Source organism: Pelodiscus sinensis, chromosome 11 (assembly GCF_049634645.1).
Source record: "Pelodiscus sinensis isolate JC-2024 chromosome 11, ASM4963464v1, whole genome shotgun sequence".
NCBI lineage: Eukaryota > Metazoa > Chordata > Testudines > Trionychidae > Pelodiscus > Pelodiscus sinensis.
This window is the reverse complement of record NC_134721.1, coordinates 24,390,383-24,413,904: the sequence shown is the minus strand read 5'-3', so window position 1 is coordinate 24,413,904 and position 23,522 is coordinate 24,390,383. Positions and strand designations below refer to the sequence as shown.

At 46.0% G+C, this 23,522-nt stretch overlaps 2 protein-coding genes across 4 annotated transcripts in view; both read right to left on the bottom strand.

The window, feature by feature from the left end:
- The window catches only part of ABTB1 (ankyrin repeat and BTB domain containing 1), a 55,082-nt gene extending 44,371 nt beyond the window's left edge, over positions 1-10,711 (bottom strand). Inside the window, exons 1-3 of one of the 3 annotated variants that reach the window (XM_075938800.1) lie at positions 10,478-10,711; positions 3,997-4,059; positions 2,417-2,472 (exon numbers count right to left, since the gene is read on the bottom strand). In XM_075938800.1, the coding sequence (XP_075794915.1) occupies positions 2,417-2,472; positions 3,997-4,059; positions 10,478-10,533 (175 nt within the window). In that variant the 5' untranslated portion in view covers positions 10,534-10,711. Of the gene's footprint in view, positions 1-2,416; positions 2,473-3,964; positions 4,060-9,324; positions 9,342-10,477 lie in introns of those variants that run through there. The other 2 variants (XM_075938802.1, XM_075938801.1) reach the window with 2 other exon arrangements.
- An 8,108-nt stretch (positions 10,712-18,819) lies between these two features.
- PODXL2 (podocalyxin like 2) overlaps positions 18,820-23,522 on the bottom strand; it is a 54,505-nt gene continuing 49,802 nt past the window's right edge. The window contains exon 8 of the mRNA XM_075938797.1: positions 18,820-22,313. Coding sequence (XP_075794912.1) covers positions 22,104-22,313 — 210 coding nt within the window. The 3' untranslated portion in view covers positions 18,820-22,103. The remainder of the gene's footprint in view (positions 22,314-23,522) is intronic.

The window sequence follows — 23,522 nt, the reverse complement described above, 5'->3', positions numbered from 1 at the left end:
ATATCAGAAGCTATGAATGGGACACATCCCACCTATTAAATTAGCTTCATTAATACAGGTCCTATAATTGACATGTTACTACTTTTGCTATTATATATACACCAGTGGTTCCCAACTGCCAAGCCACAATCCAGTGCTGGGCTGCAAACCACTGACTGTGGGACCGTGGCACTCTACTAGGCCACACCCATGCCATGTAGAAACGCACTGTCCCTGCCAAATCCACTCCTAGGCTGCAAGATAATGCTGAGTCCCGCGGGCTGCCCCACCCCAAACAGCACTGGCTCCTCCGGGCTGCAGGCAGAGCTGTGGCTAGAGCGGAGCCCCTTTGACATCTAACTCCTCACCTGCTTTCCCCCCTCCCCCCACCCACCGGCACGTATGGAAAGAAGTGCTGTGCATGGGGCTGGGAACCAGTGGCGCAGAAGGAAGGTCTCGCTGCCTCCAGGAGCTGCTGTCCATGGGGAGTGGAGGAGGTAACTGCCCTGGGCAGGGCAAAGGGGGGGGGGGCGCTGGGCACTGGCCAGCAGGGAATAGGAGACAGAGTGGCAGTCAGGAGGAAATTTGCTCGCAGACGTGTTATCACGTCCTCTCCCACCTCCAGCTTCAGGGCGCTGATAGTGATGAGCAGGCCAGGAACGTGGCCTGAGCAGCACTCGCTACCTGCATGGCAGGAGTGGGGGCCGGAGCAGCTTTGCGTGGTAGCTGTTGCACAAGCTGCAGCACCACCCAAGTAGTCAGCATGTCCACTGGGCAGCCAGGGGAAGCAAGGTACCAAGACCTAGGTTCTTTGGGGCTGGCAAGGCCTCTTCTACCCCTGTCCCCCCATGGAAATGCTCACGTGCCTGTGAGCACCCTGGAGAAAGGCTCGCACTAGCCCTTTCAGCAGCTTCCCCGAAGGCTGAGGGAAGCAGTGTTGGGCTGGCTGTGAGGGAAAATGGCCAGACCCAGAGCTGACTCATCCCGACTAGAGCCACGGGAGGAGTTTTGGCAAACACTAAATTTCCTGCCAAAAGCATTGTTCAGGGGGGCGCCCAAACCTGTCACAAATGTTGGAGTGAAACTGGCAAATAGTTTTGGGCGGGAAACACACACACCAATCAACCCTAAAACCAAAACTTTCATTCATGTTAAAATGATTTGGTTTTGCAAGCATCGAAACAAACTATTTTGACATCTCATTTTTGGTCAGGGTCTTCTGTAGATATCTACAAACTCTGATCCATTACAACGACATGTATTGTGTGTGTACAGATGCGATGTAAAACAACATGTGACCTCTTAAAATTAATTACCATAATGAATATGCAAATAAAATGTTACTGGTCCGCCAAAAGCTTATGAATGGGTTTGCCAGTTTTCAGCATAAAGGCTGGGAACCACTGATAGAGACCTTGGATTCTGTTATTTTCACTTCAATTCATCTGATGAAGTGAGTTTTACCCATGAAAGCTCATGATTCTATGTATTTGTTTGTCTATAAGGTGCCACGGGACTACTCATTGTTTTTCAAGTTACAGACTAAGGCCTGGTCTACACTAGACCAGGAAGATCAGCTTAAGGTAGGCAACTTCAGCTACATAAAATGCATAGCCGGAGTAGGCCTACCTTAAGCTAAGCCTTGGCGGCTTCCCTTACTCCTTGCAAAAGGAGGAGTACTGGACACCACAAAGAACTACCCTCAGCATTCGATTTAGAGGGTCGATACTAGACCCGCTAAATCGAACATCAGAAGATTGACCTCCAGAATGTCAATCTTCCAGTAAGTATAGACACGCTGTAACACGGCTACCCCCTAAGACTTTTTAACCTCCAAGGTATAGTTTTCCTTGCTGATCCCTTCCATCCCTTGTAGGCTTTCCGCTTTCTCTTAAATCACCTGTTTGAGATGTTTACTCACCCAGCTTGGTCTGCAACTTTTACCTATGTATTTTTTTCCCTTACTTGGGATGTTGGCTTCAGATCACTTCACACGCAACCCCCGCCTCCCCCAAAAAAAGACCATAAAGGAGGAGGAGGAGGAAAAAGCTTGCTCATGTGATTCATTGACTACGGTCCAGTTCTGACATTATAACAGCACCACACTCCCACAAAGTCTACTCTAACTGTAGGCAGCCCTCACTAGAGCCCCTAACTCATCAATTTCATGTGGTGAACTTGCTGCCACCAGGAAAAGAAAAAAAGAACTTTCCCTATAGAAAGCCCAAGAGGTAAGTGATCTATAAAGGGGACATCAGCAAATTCCTACAACAGTCAATTTTTTTTAATTGGGGGTTTGATTATATTATGATGTGGCTCTGCAGGCAACAGTTAAAGGAATGTAGCCTTCTACACACAGCAGCAGCAAATGCTAAATTGAAAGTAAGAAATTGGGCAGATACTTGAAAAGAACAGCATGAGCCCAACACCCTCTTACCACTGGCTAGAAGATAGCGTACAAGCTCCTCATGGCCACAGAGACAAGCATAGTATCTGTTAATTAACAAGAGAAAGAAGTCAGAAATACAAGTGAAACTTTTGTCGTTTTAAGAGTGTATCATGATGCCTCAAGAGGCCTGTTTTCCTCAACAGGGCCCATACTGCACTAAGTTGCCAAACTTAGTTCATTAGTTTATTCCATGTGCACCCTGCAATTCCATGCCCCACTGCCCCAAAAAAACACACACGCACACACACATATACTCCTGCTTCTTCAGCAGACACATTTATTATTGCACACTTAAAATGCTGTATGTCAAAAGTACGGTAAACCCAGGTCCCCAATCTCCTTTTAGGATGGATGTATTTTCCTTTTGACATCTTTCTACAACTCAAGTACTTTATGCTCCTCTTGCACCTTTCACTTGAAGACCTCAAATTACACTATAAATATCAACGAAGCCTATAACACCTCAAAGTAGTAGGTGTTATCCTCATTTTACAGACAGATAAAAATGGCCCTTAGAGAAAAGTCTTATAGAATGAAATACATGAGAAACTTTTTATAGGTGTTTTGACTTATCCAGAAAGCTAATGAAGATACCTTAGCCTCTATGTAGTTCTACTAGTGTTGCAGTCATTTTAGAACCCTATTTATGGTTTGATCCCTACTGAATTCTAGGAGACTTTTCCATCAGGAAAGCAGAGAGAGAAGAAGTGACTTATCCAAGATCACGCAGTAAGTTAGTAAAAGAGCTGAAAATTAACTCCTAAGTCTTGACTCCTAATTCCCAATGGTTAGTAGACTACACATTCCCACTATTTCACCCATGCTTGTCTCCACACCATCTTTCATGCCCTGTCTACAATGCCTCTACTATTCTCCCTGGCACAGTACTGCAAGGAGGCTTGTAAAATCTTCATCCTGCCTTCACAAAATCATCCAAAACAGGACACATGCATAGCCTCACCTCACCTTCATTCTCATTCCATCCGATCTCCTTTCCTTTGACTACATGTTGCCTATTTGGATTGTAAACTTCCAGGGACTCATGTTTATTATAGCAGTGCCTGGAGATCAACTAAGATCATGTGCCTCATGTTCTTCTGGCACTCAAACACCACCACCTCTTTCATCTTTGCTGCTTAATTTTTGAACAGGCCTTCTGAAAGATATTCAGTCTTTAGAATACATTGCAGATGTCTAAAGGCATCAGTGTTTAATGTGCACAGACCTCCTACCAGACTGAGGGAACATAGAATTCTTCACTGCCTGTCTCACACTATTGTGCAGAGTTCCTGTATGCTTCCAAATCAGTCACCACGCCCCACTTCAGAGGCAGAGACAGTAATCCATTGTCTGCTATGGGATTCTTCTGGCACTTCCCTAACATGTCCCATTCAGATTATTATATCCATTACCTCAGTGGCTAGACAAGCATGCACCTGGTTGCACAAAAGGTAGAATATTCAACAGAGGATCCAACCAGACAGGTTTCCTAAAGATTTCATATGTGTAATCGCCCACCTTCCCTCCCCCAAATACCTCACACTGGAGCTCTAGGCTGTAACACTCACAAAGGGGTACTGTCCCATTTATCCCGGACATTTATTTCCACATCTCTCTGTTCAAGAAGATACCTGAAAAAAGAAGAGGAGAAAAAAGAAAAAAAAGTTAAAATTTCTTCTAGATACATGTTGTGTCACATCTGCTCCTCCAGGAGATGTAGCTTTTGGGTCTGTACAGTAATAAATTTTAAAAAGTACCCTGGCATCTTTATCTTCCAACTGTGCAACCATCAGAGAGCTTTTGAAATGACCTCAGTTTAACCACCCACTTGAGGACAGCAGTTGTACCAATGCAATCTGTCTCACTGATACTGCATTGTGGCATCCATGCTGGCTCTGACAGTGGACTCAAGTCCACAGCTTTCAGAGCCAAACGTGATAAATCACTGACCAAGCCAGACCACTTTAAAAAACCACCTCCAAGTTCTTCTGCAACAGTTGTTGCTGAACAATTGCTCATAACTGACCAAAAACTCTTAAAATGTAACATAGCCAAAAACAGATTTTCTTCCTGATACAGATGTTAAAACAGTTAACTGATTAATCAATAGCACTTAACCAGTTAACCAGTTTAACCTAGGCTCTGCCACCTGGCCGGTCAGCCCCACTGTGGTTAGGGTTGCTCTGACCCAGCATGGCTGGCACTGCTAGAGTTAACTGGCAAAGGCTGGTTAACTTGTAAGCATACTAGAAAGCCTCAGGCTTATCAGTAAGCCTACCGGTTAACTAGTTAACGTCCCTTCTTCCTGCCCACTTCCAACCTTCTCTTCTACCAAAGACAATGATACCATTCTTCCTGTCACTAGGGGGTTACAATTGACTCCTCTCTCTCTTGCCCCACACATTCAGGTCATATCCAACTCCCCAACACTTATTGCTCTTTGGCATCTCTGAGAGCTGTCCTTTCCCCTCCATTCCCCTCCCCTTCTCCACAGACTTATCTCCTATCTAGTGTTTCATTATAGCCTATCCCAATTACTGCAACATTCTTCTCTCTGGCCTTCCGAACACACACCAAACCTCTTCAGTCTATTCAAGTCATTTTCATCCCCATCATTTTGATCATGTCAGTCCTCTCTTTGATCACTTCCATTTGCTTCTGCATCAAAAAGCTGATTCCTCTAACCACCCTGAAAACTCCACATAACTCTGCCCTTCCTATTTAGCCGCTGCTGTGAAGGTTCACATTACCTCCTCACCCCTTCCACTATTCCAGCATTCCCAGCCTGGTCCACTTCTCCTACAATTACCTCCATGCCTTCTTTCGTTCAGCACTTCTGTCTGGTACAACTTCAAACAACTCATCGGCAAGGCCACACTAGAGTCACAATTTAAGTCTCTCAAAGATCCACTTCTGCTACACTGCTCACAGTAAATTGTGCTAACTTATATCCAAATGGCCTACTCTTGTTCCCCAAACCTCTATTTGCTTGTTTGTCCTTAGACTGTGTGCTCCTCAAAGCAAAGGTCACCCTTCTTGGACCTTTGTAAAGTACCTACGACATCATGGGTGCTCCCATAGCTAAATAAAACTGGAGGACTGAAAAATATGAAACAAAACCATGGCGTCAACTCATAACCAGTGCTGTTACAAACCATAACAAAGTATGAACCTTGAAAATACAGTATCTGGTTTATCATTCTAGTGAGCAAGGAAAGAAAGCATCACAAGAGCTGGTCATAGTACAGACCGCCCCATCTGTTCTCCAACTGAGCCTGGCTCTTACGTTAATGTATCTCTTCTAGTCTTGTCTAAAACTGATCTGATTAAAACAGGACAGGATATTGTACTGTGACTGCATTTACTGCAAATTTAATTGCATTTCATGTGCAAGGGAGCAGATTTACTTTCAGAACTAACGTAACTGACTTTAACTCTGCTTGATACAGAAGTCCCAGACTCTTCTCCATCCCAACTGTTTCTGCTGGGGATTAAAAGTCCTGTTCTCTTTTACAATAATAACTCCTGATTTAACAATAACATGGGTCTACTCATAAGATTAATAAATTATCCATTATTTGTATTACAGCAACACCTAGTGGCCTCAACTGAAAACAGCGCCCTGGTGTGTTAAGCCCTATACATACAACAAGAAGAACACAGTTACAGACCCAAAGAGCTTGCAATCAAAACACACAAGACAAGGGGAAACTGAGTCACAAACAATATAGTGCTTGGCCCAAGGTCTCCTAATTGGTCAATGGCAGAGCTAGGAAAAGAATGTTGGTCTGTTAACTAGTTCCACGTTCCCGACAGACTTGAGCAATTTTCCCTGGGTCAGACTGGCAGAGATGGCATGGGGGGTAGGGGGCTTGGTAGTTGCCTTCCTTTAAGTATGGGCATGAGTCATCTGAAAACAACATAGAAAAGAGCGGTGGAAACCAAGCTGAAAAACCTTGGCCACAGCTAGCGAACCATTAAAAAACATGTTAGAAAAAGACAGGAGTAAAGGATCTTTGCTGCTGCCCTAAACACCAAAGGTGTAATGGGAACATGATGAAATGGTGGGGGCTCTGTAATTTGAAGTTGTTGTATCATGATTTGAGGATTTCAGTAGCTCAGACAGAAGTTCTAGGTCTATTACAGGAGTGGGTGGGTGAAGGTCTATGGCCTGCAATGTGCTGGAGGTCAGACTATAAGATTATGATGGCCTCTTCTTACCTTAGTCTATGAGTCTACCATTCTGAATTTAACATTCCAATGCTTTGCAGAGTTACTAGTACCATCAGCAAAGAAACTATTCACCCCTATCTTTAGATAATATATATTATAATGAGATGGCATGATCGATCATCATAGAGGTATCCTTAACACTCACTTTCCAATATCATAGAATCATAGAATACTAGGACTGGAAGGAACCTTGAGAGGTCATTGAGTCCAGGCCCCTGCCCTCATGCAGGACCAAATACTGTCTAGACCATCCCTAATAGACATGTATCTAATCTACTCTTAAATATCTCCAGAGATGGGGATTCCACAACCTCCCTGGGCAATTTATTCCAGTATTTAACTACCTGACAGATAGGAACTTTTTCCTAATGTCCAATCTAAACCTCCCTTGCTGCAGTTTAAGCCTATTGCTTCTTGTTCTATTCTCAGAGGCCAAGATGAACAAGTTTTCTCCCTCCTCATGACACCCTTTTAGATACCTGAAAACGGCTATCATGTCCCCCCTCAGTCTTCTCTTTTCTAAACTAAACAAACCCATTTATTTCAGCCTTCCTTCATAGGTCATGTTCTCTAGACCTTTAATCATTCTTGTTGCTCTTCTCTGGACCTTCTCCAGTTTCTCCACATCTTTCTTGAAATGCGGTGCCCCAAACTGGACACAATACTCCAACTGAGGCCTAACCAGCGCAGAGCAGAGCGGAAGAATGACTTCTCGTATCTTGTTCACAACACACCTGTTAATGCATCCCAGAATCATGTTTGCTTTTTCTGCAACAGCATCACACTGCTGACCCATATTCAGCTTGTGGTCCACTATAACCCCTAGATTCCTTTCTGCCATACTCCTTCCTAGACAGTCGCTTCCCATTCTGTATGTGTGAAACTGATTGTTCCTTCCTAAGTGGAGCACTTTGCATTTGTCTTTATTAAACTTCATCCTGTTTACCTCGGACCATTTCTCCAATTTGTTCAGATCATTTTGAATTATGACCCTATCCTCCAGAGCAGTCACAACCCCTCCCAGCTTGGTATCATCTGCAAACTTAATAAGCGTACTTTCTATTCTAATATCTAAATTGTTGATGAAGATATTGAACAGAGCCGGTCCCAAAACAGACCCCTGCGGAACCCCACTTGTTATACCTTTCCAGCAGGATTGTGACTACTCTCTGAGTACAGTTATCCAGCCAGTTATGCACCCTCCTTACAGTAGCCCCATCTAAGTTGTACTTGCCTAGTTTATTGATAAGAATATTATCCGAGACCGTTTCAAATGCCTTACTAAAATCTAGGTATACCACATCCACCACTTCTCCCTTATCCACAAGACTCGTTATCGTATCAAAGAAAGCTATCAGATTGGTTTGACATGATTTATTCTTTAAATCATATCGAAGGGGATTATATTTGCACTGGTATCAAATTATGCTAGAAAGGGACCAGCAGGAAAGAAAAGGAGGGTTACTATAAACAGCTGTGCTACACTGGTTGTTTGTGAATGATGCATGGTAGGACCAGTTGATGTTTGACCTTTTAAGAAATATATCAAACTAAGCAGAGCCAAATACATTGGGGTAGAAAAACACAGTACAGGCAGTCCCCGGGTTACATGGATCCAACTTACATCAGATCCCTACTTACAAACGGGGTGAGGCAACTAGCTGCTTCCCCCCAGCAGACCAGGGAGACGCGGAGCGGCTTTTCTCAGCAGACACCTCAGCTTGAGAATAAAGGACTGAGGGAAGTGAGGTGTGGGAGAATAAAACTGAGCTCTGAAGAAATGTTTGGCTAGAGTTTCCCCTACAATATGTACCAGTTCCGACTTACATACAAATTCAACTTAAGAACAAACCTACAGTCCCTATCTTGTACGTAACCCGGGGACTGCCTGTACACCCAACAACTTGGAAAAAGCATGTTTATACTTTTTTGTGACTTCTCTTTTCATCCATCTCTCTCTTGATGTTCTGACTGCTGTCTAAAGCCATCAGCCGTTTCAGGCCTCAATGGGCTAGCTGATATTCACAACTAGACAAACTAAGAATTCTTATAAATACTAGCTCCTGTACTCTCCAGACCACAGACTTAGTCAGGAAGCAACATGGTAATGTTATATTACAAAGTCAGATTGTTAACTTCTAGGCAATAAATGTAGGCAGCCCAATGAAATGAGCATTCAGTGACAGAGGGGAAATGGTCTGCTGCGTAATAGGAAAAAACATCTCTTACAAAATTCCTAGCCCACGTTAGCATCAGGAATATAACAGTGTAGTCGACTAAACGAATAACCGATAAGTGGATGCTTATCCATTAGCGCTATCAACTACATGCAACACATACACCCCCACAAGTAAATTTTTTAGCAGGCTGGCAGACAGGCTGGCTCAGTCCAGGCTCAACCCAGCATTAACCCCCATGCTCTCTCTTTGCACTAGAAGCACTCATTTGGTGCCTGAGCCCAAACATCTACAATGCAATTTTATAGCCCCACAGTCCAAGTTCCATGACCTTGAGTCAACTGACCCAGGCCAGCTACAACCCTGCTGGTGGTCTTTTATTGCAGTGTAGACATACTGCAATATGTCTTGCAGGTGTCTTGTCCAAGGTCACACAGTGAGTCAGTATCAGGTTTAGGATAAGTACTCACAAGACCCTCTACCTACCTATCCTCAGACACCAGTACAGGCCTAGGATCTCTGAATCGCTGGATGACCCTGGGCAAGGTATTCAACCTTTCTGCATTTCAGTTCATGAGCTGTAAAAGCAAAGTGTTCATGCTGACTCCCTCCTGGGATGTATTGAAGTTAATACACATAAAGCATTTTGTAGGGACAAAGCACTACAGAAATGCCTAGCAACATTATACTGCTACTTCAGCTCAGTCACCTCCTACTCCCACCTCTCTGAACTCAAGCCTATTCCCAGAGGGGCAGGGAGCTGATACTTGTGTTAAGGAATGAAGAAACATCACTCAGCAAGGGTGCTGAACCAAACTGGAAACGCTGTATATAATGGAAACCTCTTCAACCAAGGTGGTGCTGCAGCACCCATCCCCCACACGCCTAGTTCCAGCACCTCTGCCTCATGCCCCTGCAGCCTGGCCCCCAAACTCCTGCCCCCTCACAGCCTGGCCCATAGCCCCCGTGTCCCTGCCCCCCTCACAGCCTGGCCCATAGCCCCCGTGTCCCTGCCCCCTCACAGCCTGGCCCATAGCCCCCATGTCCCTGCCCCCCTCACAGCTTAGCCCATAGCCCCCGTGTCCCTGCCCCCCTCCCAGCCTGGCCCATAGCCCCCGTGTCCCTGCCCCCCTCACAGCCTGGCCCATAGCCCCCGTGTCCCTGCCCCCCTCACAGCCTGGCCCATAGCCCCCGTGTCCCTGCCCCCCTCACAGCCTGGCCCATAGCCCCCGTGTCCCTGCCCCCCTCACAGCCTGGCCCATAGCCCCCGTGTCCCTGCCCCCCTCACAGCCTAGCCCATAGCCCCCATGCCCCTGCCCCCTCACAGCTTGGCCCATAGGCCCAGTGACCATAGCCCCAGTGTCTCTGACCCCCCCAACCTGGCCCATAGCCCCAACGTCCCCCCCACAACCTGGCCCATAGGCCCTGTGTCCCTGCCCCCCTCCCAGCCTGGCCTGTAGCCCCCATGTCCCTGGCTCCTATCCCCATGCCGCTGCCCCCAGGACCTAGCCCGTAGCCCCGGTGTCCTGGCCTCATCCTCCCAGCTCCCCGCTTCCTGCACCCCCTTTGCCCCAGCCTCCCCCCTTAAGCCCCGCTGCCCCGGCCCTTTCCCCCCGATCAGGGCCCGGCCCGGCCTCACCGCACGCGGCTCACGTCCCCCTTCTTGCAGCTGGTGAACAGGTCGCTGGTGTCCATGGCCGGGGCGAGGGGCGGCGCCGCTGCATTGGCTCTGCCGGGGGCAGCGGCGGGACGGGGACGGGCCGGACCGGGACAGGCGAGCGGCGGCGGCGGCGGATGTAAACACTGCGGAAGGGCGCTGACACTGCGAAGCCCGGCCCTGCTCTCCGCCCCCGTCCCGCCCCGGCGCCTGGGAGGAGCGAGACCGACAAGCAGCCCCTCGTCCCGGCCGCGGCGGAGTGGCTCTAGAATAGGGCAGGCTGTTCTAGAATGAGGCGCGGGGAGGGGTACTGCTCTAGAACATAGTTGGGGGGGGGTTCCCTGTTTGTTCTAGAGTCTGGTCGCCAACCAGTTCTGAAGCAGACGCCACTAGAGTGGCGACTGCTATAGCCACACAGCCGGCCAAACAGCCACATGTGGTTAGTGGCTAGCGTGATGGACACCACGGCTATATAGTTTTCTTGCGTGCTGTGCTCCTAACAGTTCTGTAGCTGCAGTCTATCTAATCCCCCTTCCTCCTGCTTCATTCCAAGTTGACCTGTCAATACCTGATCTCTGACGTTGCTTTGACTATTCGCAAAAACTGCATTAGCGACGAGGAGTCCTGTGGCACCTTATAGACTAACTGAAGTGTTGGAGCATAAGCTTTCGTGGGCAAAGACCCACTTCGTCATGCATCTGACAAAGTGGGTCTTTGCCCATGAAAGCTTATGCTCCTACACTTCAGTTAGTCTATAAGGTGCCACAGGACTCCTCGTCGCTTTTGCAGATTCAGACTAACACGGCTACCCCTCTGATAAAAAACTGCAGTGTATATCTTTTACTGTACCCGTGTAGTTAAAGCAGTATAACTCCCCCTAGTGTGGACAAGTGAATGGATTTAGCTTGTTCCAGTATGGGAAGGGGAATAAATTAGCCCAGGAGTAGGTCTACACTACAGAAATTACTCTTGCATAGCTAGGTTCCCAGAGCTATGTGCCAGAATAATCCTGTAATGTAGACAAAGCCTACAAAGACAAAAGGGGATTTTCCTTCAGAGTGGGAACACCGCCTGCCTAAACTAATGTAACTGCACCAATGAAAGCATTCCTCCATCAATATAGCTGCATCTACACTGGGCTAGGTCAGTATAGTTTCAGCATTTGAGCATTTTTCACACCCCTGAGACTGGTATTGCTATATCAACCTAACTTGTTAAGTGTAGAGTAGGAACTCATTTATATTATGTAACTCTGTCCATGCTAGAGGTTGTACTGATGCAACTATTTTGAGTAAAAAATCATACCCCTATTTGGTAGCTTTCGTGGTATAAAATATGTACCAAGATCAGACCATAGTCACCAGTTTAGCTTTGCAACCTCAGAGCATTTAGGTTGCTGAGCTGGCCAATCTCGATTTTAATTAAAGTATTTTTCTGTTAAGCATAATTGTTGTTTAGTAAATTCCCTTAATGAACATACATTCATAAATAAGGAGCTCCTTCCACTGCATGATACTCACAGAGATTATAGTTCAGTCAGTATATCCATCCCCTGGCCTGTACAGGATCATTCTCTACAGCAGTGGTCACCAACCAGTAGATCTTGGAGCCTCTGACAGGTGATCCTGACTGGTTTGGCCTGGAAGCTCTCAAGCTGTGGCACTTGGGTTGCCCCTTCACCCATTGTCAGCTGTTCCTGCCCTCTACCTTGGAGCTGCTCCCCAGGGAGCCTCCTACTTGTTGTGCAATGTGTGGGAGGGTGAAATGGTGGACGGGGGGGCACTGACGTCAGGGTGTCCCTCCTCCCCCCACTTCTGTACCCTATCTTCAAACAGAGAGACGGGGATAGAGGGAGCATGGCAATGCAAATCTCTGTTACTCTCACACACTGCATGTGTCTCTGTTTTTCTCACAAACACACATTGCCCTTCACTCTCATTTCCTGACCTAACACATACATGGAGGTAGGGTTGCCAGATGGTCTCCCAAAGAATACCGGTCACCTATTCTTTGGTCGATTTAAAAAAAAAAAAAAAAAAAAAGGAATGCAGGATAAGTGGTGATCGCAACCCCGCCTCCCAGCTGGGACTCCCAGGCTGGGAGGCAGGGCCGCCATTGGCGCGGGGAGCCTGTGATTGCAAAGAAGCCTGGCAGGGGCAGCAGGAGTGGCTGGGAGTCCCCGCCCCTGCCAGGCTTCTGCACAATCACAGGCTTCTAGTGCTGATCGTGGCCCCACCTTCCAAACGCTCCCCACGCCAGGCTTCCGTCCAGTGCGCAGCCAGAAAAATCAGAGAATACCAGATATTGCACATGTCCAGTATTCTCTGATTTTTTTTACCGGACAAAGAGCACAAATACCGGACTGTCCAGTAGAATACCGAACACCTAGCAACCCTACATGGGGGCTACATCTACACTGCAGGCTTTTTGCACAAGATCTGTTTTCCGCAAGAGTTTCTGCGCAAAAATTCTTGCGCAAGAGTGTGTTCACACTGCCATATGCTTTTGCGCAAGAGCATCCATGGCATTTTGGACGCTGTCTTGTGCAAGAAAGCTCTGATGGCCATTTTAGCCACAGGGGTTTCTTGCGCAAGAAACCTCTGTTGCTCATTCACACTGCCTTCTTGCGCAAGAGGGCTTATTCCTCATGGGGAGAAGAATAACTCTTGCGCAAGAAGCCCTCTTTTTCGATGCTTTGCTGTAAATTTGCTTGCAAGAAAGCACATGCAATGTAGACACGCCACAAGTTTTTGCGCAAGAACAAGCGTTCTTGCACAAAAAGCCTGGAGTGTAGACGTAGCTGGGGAGTTGTTGTTACTTCTTTTACTGCTTGTCCCTGCAGCCCCTGAGAGAGGCAGAGCACATGCTGTCCACACGCAGTCCTTGCCTGCAAACATCACTCCTGCAGCTCCCATTGATCAATAACAGGGAACTATGGCCAGTAGATGAGGGGCATCACATGGTGCCAATTGAGCCATTGCTGTACAGGCCAGCTGCTTTCATGAGTGGTGCAAGGCCAGGGCAGGAGTAAGCCTGCCTTAACCCTATTGTTTCACCACCTAGAAGTCGTCTCAGTTAACTGGTGCCCAGCCAGAGTCTGCTTCCTCAACCCCATCCCAACCCTGAACCTCCTCCTACACTCAACCTCCTGCCCCTGACAGGAGTCCCTCTGCACCCAAACTCCTTCCCAAAGCAAGTACCCTGAAACCCCTCCAGAACCCCAATTCCCCACCCTGTACTAAGCCTGGAGCACTTCCCACACTCCAAACCCCTTGGCCCAAGACCAGAGCCTGCACTCCAACCCCCTACCTCAACCTGGTGAAAGTGAGCAAGGAGAGGAGAGGAAGGGAAATGAAGTGAGCAGGGTGAGGCCTGAGCGAAGGATTGTGCAAGGGACAGGACCTCAAAGAAGGAATGGGAAGGAAGTGGGGGAAGGGCATTTGGGTTTGAGGTAGATCCTACATTGCACTTAAATTGAAAAAGTGATCTTGTGGTTAAAAAGATTGGAGATCACTGCTCTACAGTATACTTTCTCATGCTTTGTCCTGTCCTGTTTTGATGACTCATTCACCTCTTCCCCTGTGAGATGCTGTTCCTGAGTCTGTTAGATCTGTTAGAAACAGGACGGGCTCGTCTACACTGGCCCCTTTTCCGGAAGGGGCATGTAAATTTCACCTATCGTAGTAGGGAAATCCACGGGGGATTTAAATATCCCCCGCGGCATTTAAATAAAAATGTCCGCCGCTTTTTTCCGGCTTTTAAAAAAGCCGGAAAAGAGCGTCTACACTGGCCCCGATCCTCCGGAAAAAGCGCCCTTTTCCGGAGGCTCTTATTCCTACTTTGAAGTAGGATTTCCCTACTACGATAGGTGAAATTTACATGCCCCTTCCGGAAAAGGGGCCAGTGTAGACGTAGCCGACATGTTTCATGTTGGTCTACATTTTCCTTTGTATATTTTCATTCCATCACTACTAGTTATAGTCTTGGGGCATTTCTAAATTATTCCTTTAGTCCTCAATGTTTTCAGCCTTCCGATACTTGCATATGGATTTCTGTTTTAGCAAAGCAATAAACTGTAGCATACTTTTTAAGATACAGAGATGTGACACACACATTATAAACTGAAACTTTGGGAAACCACAGGGATGGAGAAATTCTATATTTTACAGTTTATACTAAAAATTGAAAAATGCACTGGCCAGTGATGAGTAGGAAACTTTCCCTGGTAAGTGGGATAAAATTGAAACTTTCATTTTAAAAAAAGTATCTAGCCCTTATGGTTTAGAACTGTGGCTCTCAACCCTTCCAGACTATTGTACCCCTTTCAGAAGTCTGATTTGTCTTGCCTTCCTCTTGGTTTAACCTCACTTAAAAGCTACTTGCTTACAAAATCAGACCTAAAAATAGAAAAACAGTGTTACAGCACATTATTCCTGAAAAAATGCTTACTTTCTCATTTTTATCATATAATTATAAAATAAATTAATTGGAATATAAATATTGTACTTAACATTTCAGTGTATAATATATAAAGCAATATAAACAAATCATTGTCTATATGGAATTTTAGTTTGTACTGACTTTGCTGGTCTTTTTATATAGTCCAATGTAAAACTAGGCAAATGTCTAGATGAGTTGCTGTACCCTCTGGAAGACTTCTGCATATTCCCAGGATATGTCTTCCCCTCGTTGAGAACCACTGGTTTAGAAGAAAATCTTTCAGATGAGACCACCAAATTCTATTTTCCTGAATCTTCAGTGCCGGTACCTGTGCTGCTGCTGCTAGTAACTTTCCCAAGAAGTATCAGTTTGATGTTAACACTTTTGTGGTGAGTTTCAGTGCTCTGCTATTCAGATCAGAATGTAGCAAGGAAATTAATGAGAATCATGTTAATTTCACTCTGCAACTGCTACTTTAGAAAGCCCTGAGCAGGATCAGACACTGAAGCTATTCATGAGAGAGGATGACCTAAAAACTAAAGGCTGAGGAAGAGCTGTGCCGTATAGACACTCTCATAGACATACATGCTCTCTCTCTTTCTCTCTCTCTCTCAGGCATAGCAGGCAGGCAGCTAAAGGAACAATAGATTAACAGAGACACTCTGTACTAATTATCATCCAGGGAGTGGAAAAAAAGAATAGAATAGTTATTCTTCCATCCCAGTGGATACGAGTCTGGGAACACTGATGAGGTTGAGAGGGCAGCACATCTACCAAGAGTGGAAGAGGAATGTTTTATGTTTGTCAGACAACTGTGACCTGGAGACCCATATATGAGATATAGCCCCTGCATCAGATCCATGGACAACATCCTAGTAGGAATTGTGACACCCTCTCCCTTCCCACCTGGTGAGGGTTAACTTGAATGGGTTTCTCAATGGAGCATTTCCACAGATTGTGTTGATGTGTCCCATTCCCTTGTCTTTTATCCTAGACTCTGTCTGCTAAGTTCAGCCCATTGGTTAATAGGTTCCTGGTCATTTCCCCCCCCCCCCCCCCCCCACCTATACACCCTAGCCAGTGAGACAGAGCTAGATGACAAAGAGACTTTGCCACTAGCCTTCTGCCTCTGGAAATCCAGTTTGAAACCCCGAAATAAAGTTGGAAAGGAATTCATAGGTTCATCCTAGTTCCTGGTCCTGTAGATATCTGTCCACCTCATAAAGCTACACCAACAATAGACAAATATCAATATTTATTCGCAAAGGTTCCGCTTGCCTGGGATGCTACAGGCAGAGGAGAAGTTGTACTGGCAGAACAGAGTAAAGGTGTTTGCTGAAGAGCTGCCTCTATGCTCTGTCATAGTCCTGGGCTCTGTCCTGTGCATTGTCACTACACTTTGGAAAAGGAAAACAAAGAAGTAACCATTATGAAGTGACTTTATGTAGTGGAATAGTGAGAACATAGGAGAGTAGAGATGAGAGCTGCAAATCACAGTCCAGTCTGTACATTTGCTGCAGGAGATGACCACCATCCCAGGCAGGGAAGGGATTAATGTCACCAGCACCTAGAGACCTTCTGAAGTCAGATCCTTCACAGTTGTCCCCCCCACACACAACAATGTGGCAGAGCAGAAAGAAAAACTTCTATTGCCTGGATGAGAGGTGTTCAAGGCAGTTGTGCAGACTGAGACATGTATTTGCTGTTTGAGGCATGAGAGTTAGACTAGATGGTCTAAGAGGTTCCTTCCCACCTTATCCTCTAAAAGCCAAGTCTTTGAATAAAAATGATCCAAGAGCAGAAACAGCATACCTAGCTTAATGGTTAGTTAATGCTAACAAGCATTTCAGCTTGGGGAAATTGAGATTTGGGTGGCTTTATTTTTTGTAAAGATAATGGGTGTATGTAAATGTGTGTATGCAGAGGCAAGAGAAGCCAGTTGAAACAGGACAATCAAACAAGGATTTTCATACCCTAACACGTGTTCAGACACTTGAAAGGTGTTTTTACTGTGTTTAATAAATACACAGACAGACCATCGCCACAATCCTGCCCATTTAAGGGTCAGACTCAAGGGCTTCTTGGGATGCCAACACATTACTGGCACCATACCAGCATAGTTATGTTGGCATAGCCAATGCAGCCTACACCAACTGCAGGTGTTTTTCTGTTGGTGTAGGAACACCACTTCCCACAGCAAAGCGAACTGTATTAATGGAAACCCTTGTTTGTCAACATAGTTATGTCCGTGCTGGAGGGGAGGTGCATCTGTAGGCATAGCTAGATTGGTCACAGAGGGTTTGGTAGTTTGGGGTTTTTACATCCCTGCCTGACATAGCAATGCCAATACAACTTCTCAGTTGTATTGCTTGTTCAGCCATTGCTTGTTCAGCCATGACCCCAAACAAATACAAAGACTGGCTTGCTGCAGCCAAGTCCAGCAGGGACAAGGAGTTTGAGAACACTTGCTGCTCTCTAAGCTATAGGCTGTTAGCCTGATTTTCACTGGAGAATAAGAACACACTACTTCCATTGCTGCAATGAGGGCTAAGGTAAGACAGCACCTTTTGAAAGTCAGGCCCAGGAATCCCAACCAACTGTACAGGAGAAACTCTTGCTGCTGTATTGCTGGGCACTTTGTCTGTGGCCACGACACGCAGGTCACTGCCAAAAAGAACAACCAGCAAAGAGCAGAAAGAATCTCTTGTCACTCTCAGAATAATCATTCTAATAACTTCTATAGTAATGGGCCTACGGTTTATACAGTGTTCATTCAGATGGATCTCAAGACAATTTATAAACTAAATACATTGTGATGAATTGCTGGCTCACCACAGCATATCTTCTCTAAACTCTACACCTAGAGATGTAGCTTATAGCCAAAACAAGTCTTAGCAGACATCTTGATCCATTTCATTTCATCTTTGGATGAAACAATACAGTGACCACAGGTCCCATTCCATACACTCTTGGGATTCACTAGCAGTGTTGGACCACCTCTGATTAGATTTGACCCCACCAAACATACAGGCTGTGTCTAGACTGGCCAGTTTTTCAGGAAAATCAGCCGCTTTTCCGGAAAAACTTGCCAGCTGTCTACACTGGCCGCTTGAATTTCTGCAAAAGTACTGACTTCCTACTGTAAGAAATCAGTGCTTTTTGCGGAAATACTATGCTGCTCCCATTCGGGCAAAAATCCTTTTTGCGTAAAAGGGCCAGTGTAGACAGCTGAGATTTGTTCTGCGCAAAAAAGCCCCGATCGCGAAAATGGTGATGGGGGCTTTTTTGCGGAAAAGCGCGTCTAGATTGGCCACGGACGCTTTTCCGCAAAAAGTGCTTTTGCGGAAAAGTGTCCGTGCCAATCTAGATGCTCTTCTCCGAAAATGCTTTTAACGGAAAACTTTTCAGTTAAAAGCATTTCCGGAAAATCATGCCAGTCTAGACGCAGCCACAGAGTCTAGCTCATTGTGTTTCTGGATAGTCATCCTTCTTTCTCCCTTCCTACCTACCCATCACTCCCAACTACCAACTCACACCCTTTCCACATGTATGCTGCTCACAATCAGAGACATTTATTTTAAAAACCTCCTTTATTTCTATGCAGATGCATCTCATTTATGGGTAAGGGTCCTGTGATATCTACTGCTGTCTATAGAGCTCAGCTCAGAATTCTGCACTGTGACTCCGAAGAACAATAGATCAGTTCCCTGTTGTTACTTGTAGAAGTAAAACAGGGATGTGTTTACATAGCATTTGCCTCACTTCACTTCATATTGTGCCCTCTGACCACAAGTGATTTCAACAGCTACAGAGTATGAATAAGATGCGAATGGTTATCCACTGATTGTGCTCATAAAAATCATAGGAAAAATGAGCATTCACAGTTAAGAGAAAACTTTCTTTTTTATTCATTTAACCTATAACTACCAGAAGATGTCAGCGTAACCTAATATGTGGCAGACAGGACTACAAAGAAACCATACAGAATGCAAAATACGTTTTTCAGCTGTCAGCCTATCCTCTGTCCAGTTTGGTGCCCAACACTGAGGGTTTATGTTAAAAATAAAAGTTTAACAAAATTATATAAACAGAAAAGTTTCCATGAATTAAATAATTTAAAAAACACAAATGTTCTTTTCTTCCTTTAAATCTCCCTTTGCAGAATTAGAAACCCAAAACACAAGAACCAGAGTAAAACTGACTAGGAATACAGGGCCAAATCCTGTACCTGGATGTCAATGAGAGCTCTTTGCTCATGGAAGGGTTGCAAGACCAGGCCCGTGCAATGTAACTGATACACTTAGTTTCACCTCCCAACATCAGCCAAATACAAATTAAGTGGAGAAGTTAGATTTTAAAAATTTCTGTTTTAATAGTAGAATGATATTAGCCACAGGCCTTTTGGAGACAAGCTGGGATTACATAGTCAAGTCAGACCTCTTCTGAGACTCTTCCAAAGCAAGTGAGTGGCCACTGTGGCAGACATCCAAAGATGCACTCAAGACCTGCAGAGAACTCCTGAACCTCAGAAAGGAGAGCCAGGAACTCTACTTTTTTGCATTCCAAGATACAGGGTACTACCCTAACCATAAGGAACTAGAGTTGCAAGCCACCAGAGCTTGGTAGCTGGCAGCTTTCAGAGCTAGAGCTGCTCATTAATAAGATTTGATGACAAACCTTTAACAATTTAAAGTTTGATGGCCCTCTGCCACCACAACAAAGGCTAACTTATGTTACTGTTGGGCTTGAGTATTAGCTGATCAGCACCCTGCTCCTCTGTACTTGGTGAGAGGATATGAATCGAAAGTGGCAACGCAGCCCAGCACTGAAGGAACACGTGACAGAATCAACAAAAGAAAAATGTACTTTGTGTGGGTGTCCTAATCTATGTTTGATTTAATATAGTTTTATATTCATAGTACTTACTGAATATTAAACATATTTAATGAGGATTATTAGTAGCTATATTAACATTATACTATGATGCTGCCTAAAGACCATAAGCAGGCTGGGCCCCATTGTGCTCTGTGCAGTATAAAAACATAACTTAACTCAATGTTTTATTAATTCATCATCTAAAGATAATGTCTTATATTTTATATAACATCTCTTTATCTGGAAGACCCTTAAAACATTTTCAGCATAGTGGTTCTAGATTCCACAGCGTAGACTGATTATAGTCCTGCATTATTCAATTCAATTTATTGGGAATCAGTTTGTATAGAAAACGCTATGCAAAAATGAATCTGTATTAACAAGCTCATTTGTATCCTGACTTTCAGCACTCAAATATCAGTGATGAGCATGCTACAGACATGAGAGAGAGAGAGAGAGAGAGAGAGAGAGAGAGAGAGAGGAATTACAAGTTAATTGCTAATCCTCATTAAATATATTTGAATATTTTTGTATAGTTATTCCCTTAAAGACTAAACTTCAATAGCATCTGTTATAGGCAGGCAGCCAGTCCAAAAATGGAGATTTTGAAAATAAGGTGAAGGGGAGGGATTTCTTGTTTTCTTAACCAAAGTGCCCCAAAACCATGGAACAATGTAGAGAAAAAAGAAACAAAACATTTCAAACTTGAGAGCAGTAGTTCTGAGCATCATGTTTTACGCAGGGATAGGAGCACAGTTATGCATATTCAAGTGCATTTTATCACTGCCTCAGGAAACTAGAGGCCATAAGGTCTGCCCAAGGCATGCTTGAGAAGCACATATATGGATGCGTAGGCTTGATTCTGAACCTATGCTGACTTTATACTAGTTTAAATGCAATAATTTCAGTGAAATTACACTTTTTTGCATTCCAAGATTTATACCAATGTGAGACTTGAGTCTTCTCTCCTGAAACAGATCTAGTAAGATCCCAAATGGGAGAAGTTTTCAGTCTCTGGATCTCATTTTCCTTCATTAAGATGTCGCAGCTGCTCTGTATGTTCATCTCACAAGATCAACCACAACTAGAAGCCACAGGCATTGAAAATTGGATAGGAGCAAAAAAAGGCCACCTAGTCTGAGATTCAGGCTGCGTCTACATTACAACAATTGCACTCCGCGATTTGCATACCTTTTTCCAGTCGTTTTTTCAGAAGAGGCTTTTCCGAAATTTGGCCCGTCTACACTGGGCCAAATTTCGGAAAAGCCTCCTCTTTTGGAAGAGCCCTTCTTTCTTCTGGGAGAAGGAAGACAGGGTTTCCCAAAGCACGCCTCTGCCTCTTCCACAAAAGAAGTGGAAGAACAGATGCGTTCCCTGGATGTGGTGGAGTTTTTCTGGGATACCTCTGGTATCCCAGAAAAACCCCATAGTGTAGACATAGCCTCAGACAAGGGATTTTTTGCTGATGTGTCCTCTCAAGTTGCCAAAAATTGACCTTTTCAGGTGAACTCCTACCCCACACTGAAATACCAGCAGAGGTTCTGAAGTGCAGCACTGAATTCTCTGCTATCATCCAGACAAACCAGGATAGAATAAAGTGCTCAAACTTGTCATGTTCAACATGGTGCTTGTGGAACTGAAAATGGAGGGGTAAGAGGTGTGTTAGGCCGAGGTGAGAGCTGACAGGGAAATGTTTTCATGTGACAAACACAGCAGACTGTCCCATCAGAAGCTATAGCAAGGGCACCAGTGACTATCTGATCTCCATACGTGCACAGAATGCAAACTCTTTGCCCAGGACATCAACTTAATATTGGCGTCTCAGATCCAGACCATGACACAGATTTTCCTATTGCAACTGCAAGGGCAGATTCTGATTCCGGTTTCAGAGGCCAGTGAGGTCAGGGTCTGGTTTGCCATCTCCCTGCTGGGCACCAAGTGTGAGTTGACTACCCAGGGACAGTCACTTGGAGTCCGTTTTAACCTCATTATGTTGTTTCCTCAGCCATTCTCAGCCGCTACCAGAAAGCTGCAGTAAGTGCATTTAAAAGTGATGAAAGCATTGGTGCTACTGATAGCAAAAGACATACACACACACACATCCCAGCGTCCCGCCCGCCTCCCTCCACTCACAGTGACCCTCCTCACTCCAGGATTCAGAGGCAGCTTCAGGACAATGGCAAGAAAGAGTCGCTCTGTCCCAAGCCCTATTAGAGGTTCCTGAGAAGCTGCCCCTCCCCTCATAGTCCTTAAGACAAGATAGGATAGACATATATTTAAGCTGTTTCTCTTTTTAAAGGTGTGTGTCTTCCTCAAACACATCTGCGTCCTCGCTCGCCCGTTTGCTGATCAGGACACCCCAGCCATCTGGGCCATTGATGGCACCTCCGCCATTCACACTGGGCTTCTTCTCCTGCATCTCCGACTGGCTGTCACTGGCCACGTCCAAGGTTGGGTTGTCATGGCAGCCGTTCTCCACGAAGCGCAGCTCCTCGCCGTGTGACTGGAAGGAAGGAGGAGGAGGCAAGAGGGACACAGAAACTGATAAAAGTGCCCAATGCTGGAGAGGCACAAGGCTGGGGCCAGAGCCAGCTCCTTCAATGGGGATTTTTGCCATGGGAACTGAGTGGAGTTTGTTCATGGCCGTACATGAAAGACAACTGGCCCTCAGCGTGGAAAGGAGGTGGCACATGCCAGGAGCCCAAAGGCTGTACCTATCTACTATATATTTGAGAGTTTGTGAGCGAGTGAGTCTGTCTGTCCGTCCGTCCATTTGTTCAAGAACTCCTCCTAAACAGTAACGCTAGGACCTCCAAATTTGGTGTGCAGCTTCCTTTTAACATAACTTAAAGCAAGGTCAGGGTTTAATTGTGCCAGGACAATGAGATGTGCCTGGAATGTGATTGTTTTTCATAACATGGAAAAGGAAGGGGCTAATAGCAGGGACAGTTACATTGTATAATGACCACAGGGGGGCCACAAGAGGCCAGAGATGGGTACAGGGATAGCTATCATCCCATTGGGACAGTAGGGGGTGGGGCAGAGGTAAGGTTTCCATGCTGGTGCTGGACACCCCTCCAGTTCTGGCCTTCATCCCCCACAGCTGGAGCCCAAGCCACTCTCCTACCGGGCCTCAGCTCTGCTGAGCCTGAGCAAGCATCCACAGCTACCGAGTGGCCACAACATACCCTGGCTACAGCCCCAAAGCTTGGGCAGCCGGGCAGCACAGCCCCTGCTGCCCCAATGATCCTCCACCCGGGCAGCACGGCCCCCATCACCCCAGCCAGCCCTGAGGATCTGCCACTCGGGCAGCACAGCCCCCATGGCAGCCAGTCCAGGGGAGTCACCACCCGGGCAGCATGGTCCCCACTGCCCCAGCCAGCCCCAGAAATCCACCACCTGGGCAGTTTGATAGCCACACTCCCAACCCTGAGCCCCCCATTGTTCCTTGCCATGAGCTCCTCTTCACTCATCCCCCACACCATTTCCTGACTCCTACACCCACCACCCTATGCCCTGAGCCCCCACACACCTCCCTCCCCTAACTCCTGCACCCCCACCCCAACCTGAGTCTCTTGCTTCCCAACCCCCAGCCCTGATTCCTGCACTCACCATAACTTGCCCTAAGCCTCCACTCACCTCCCAACCCCGTGCCCTGACACCTGCACCCCCGACACCATGCCATGGCTGCTGTGGTGAGAGAGGGATAGGG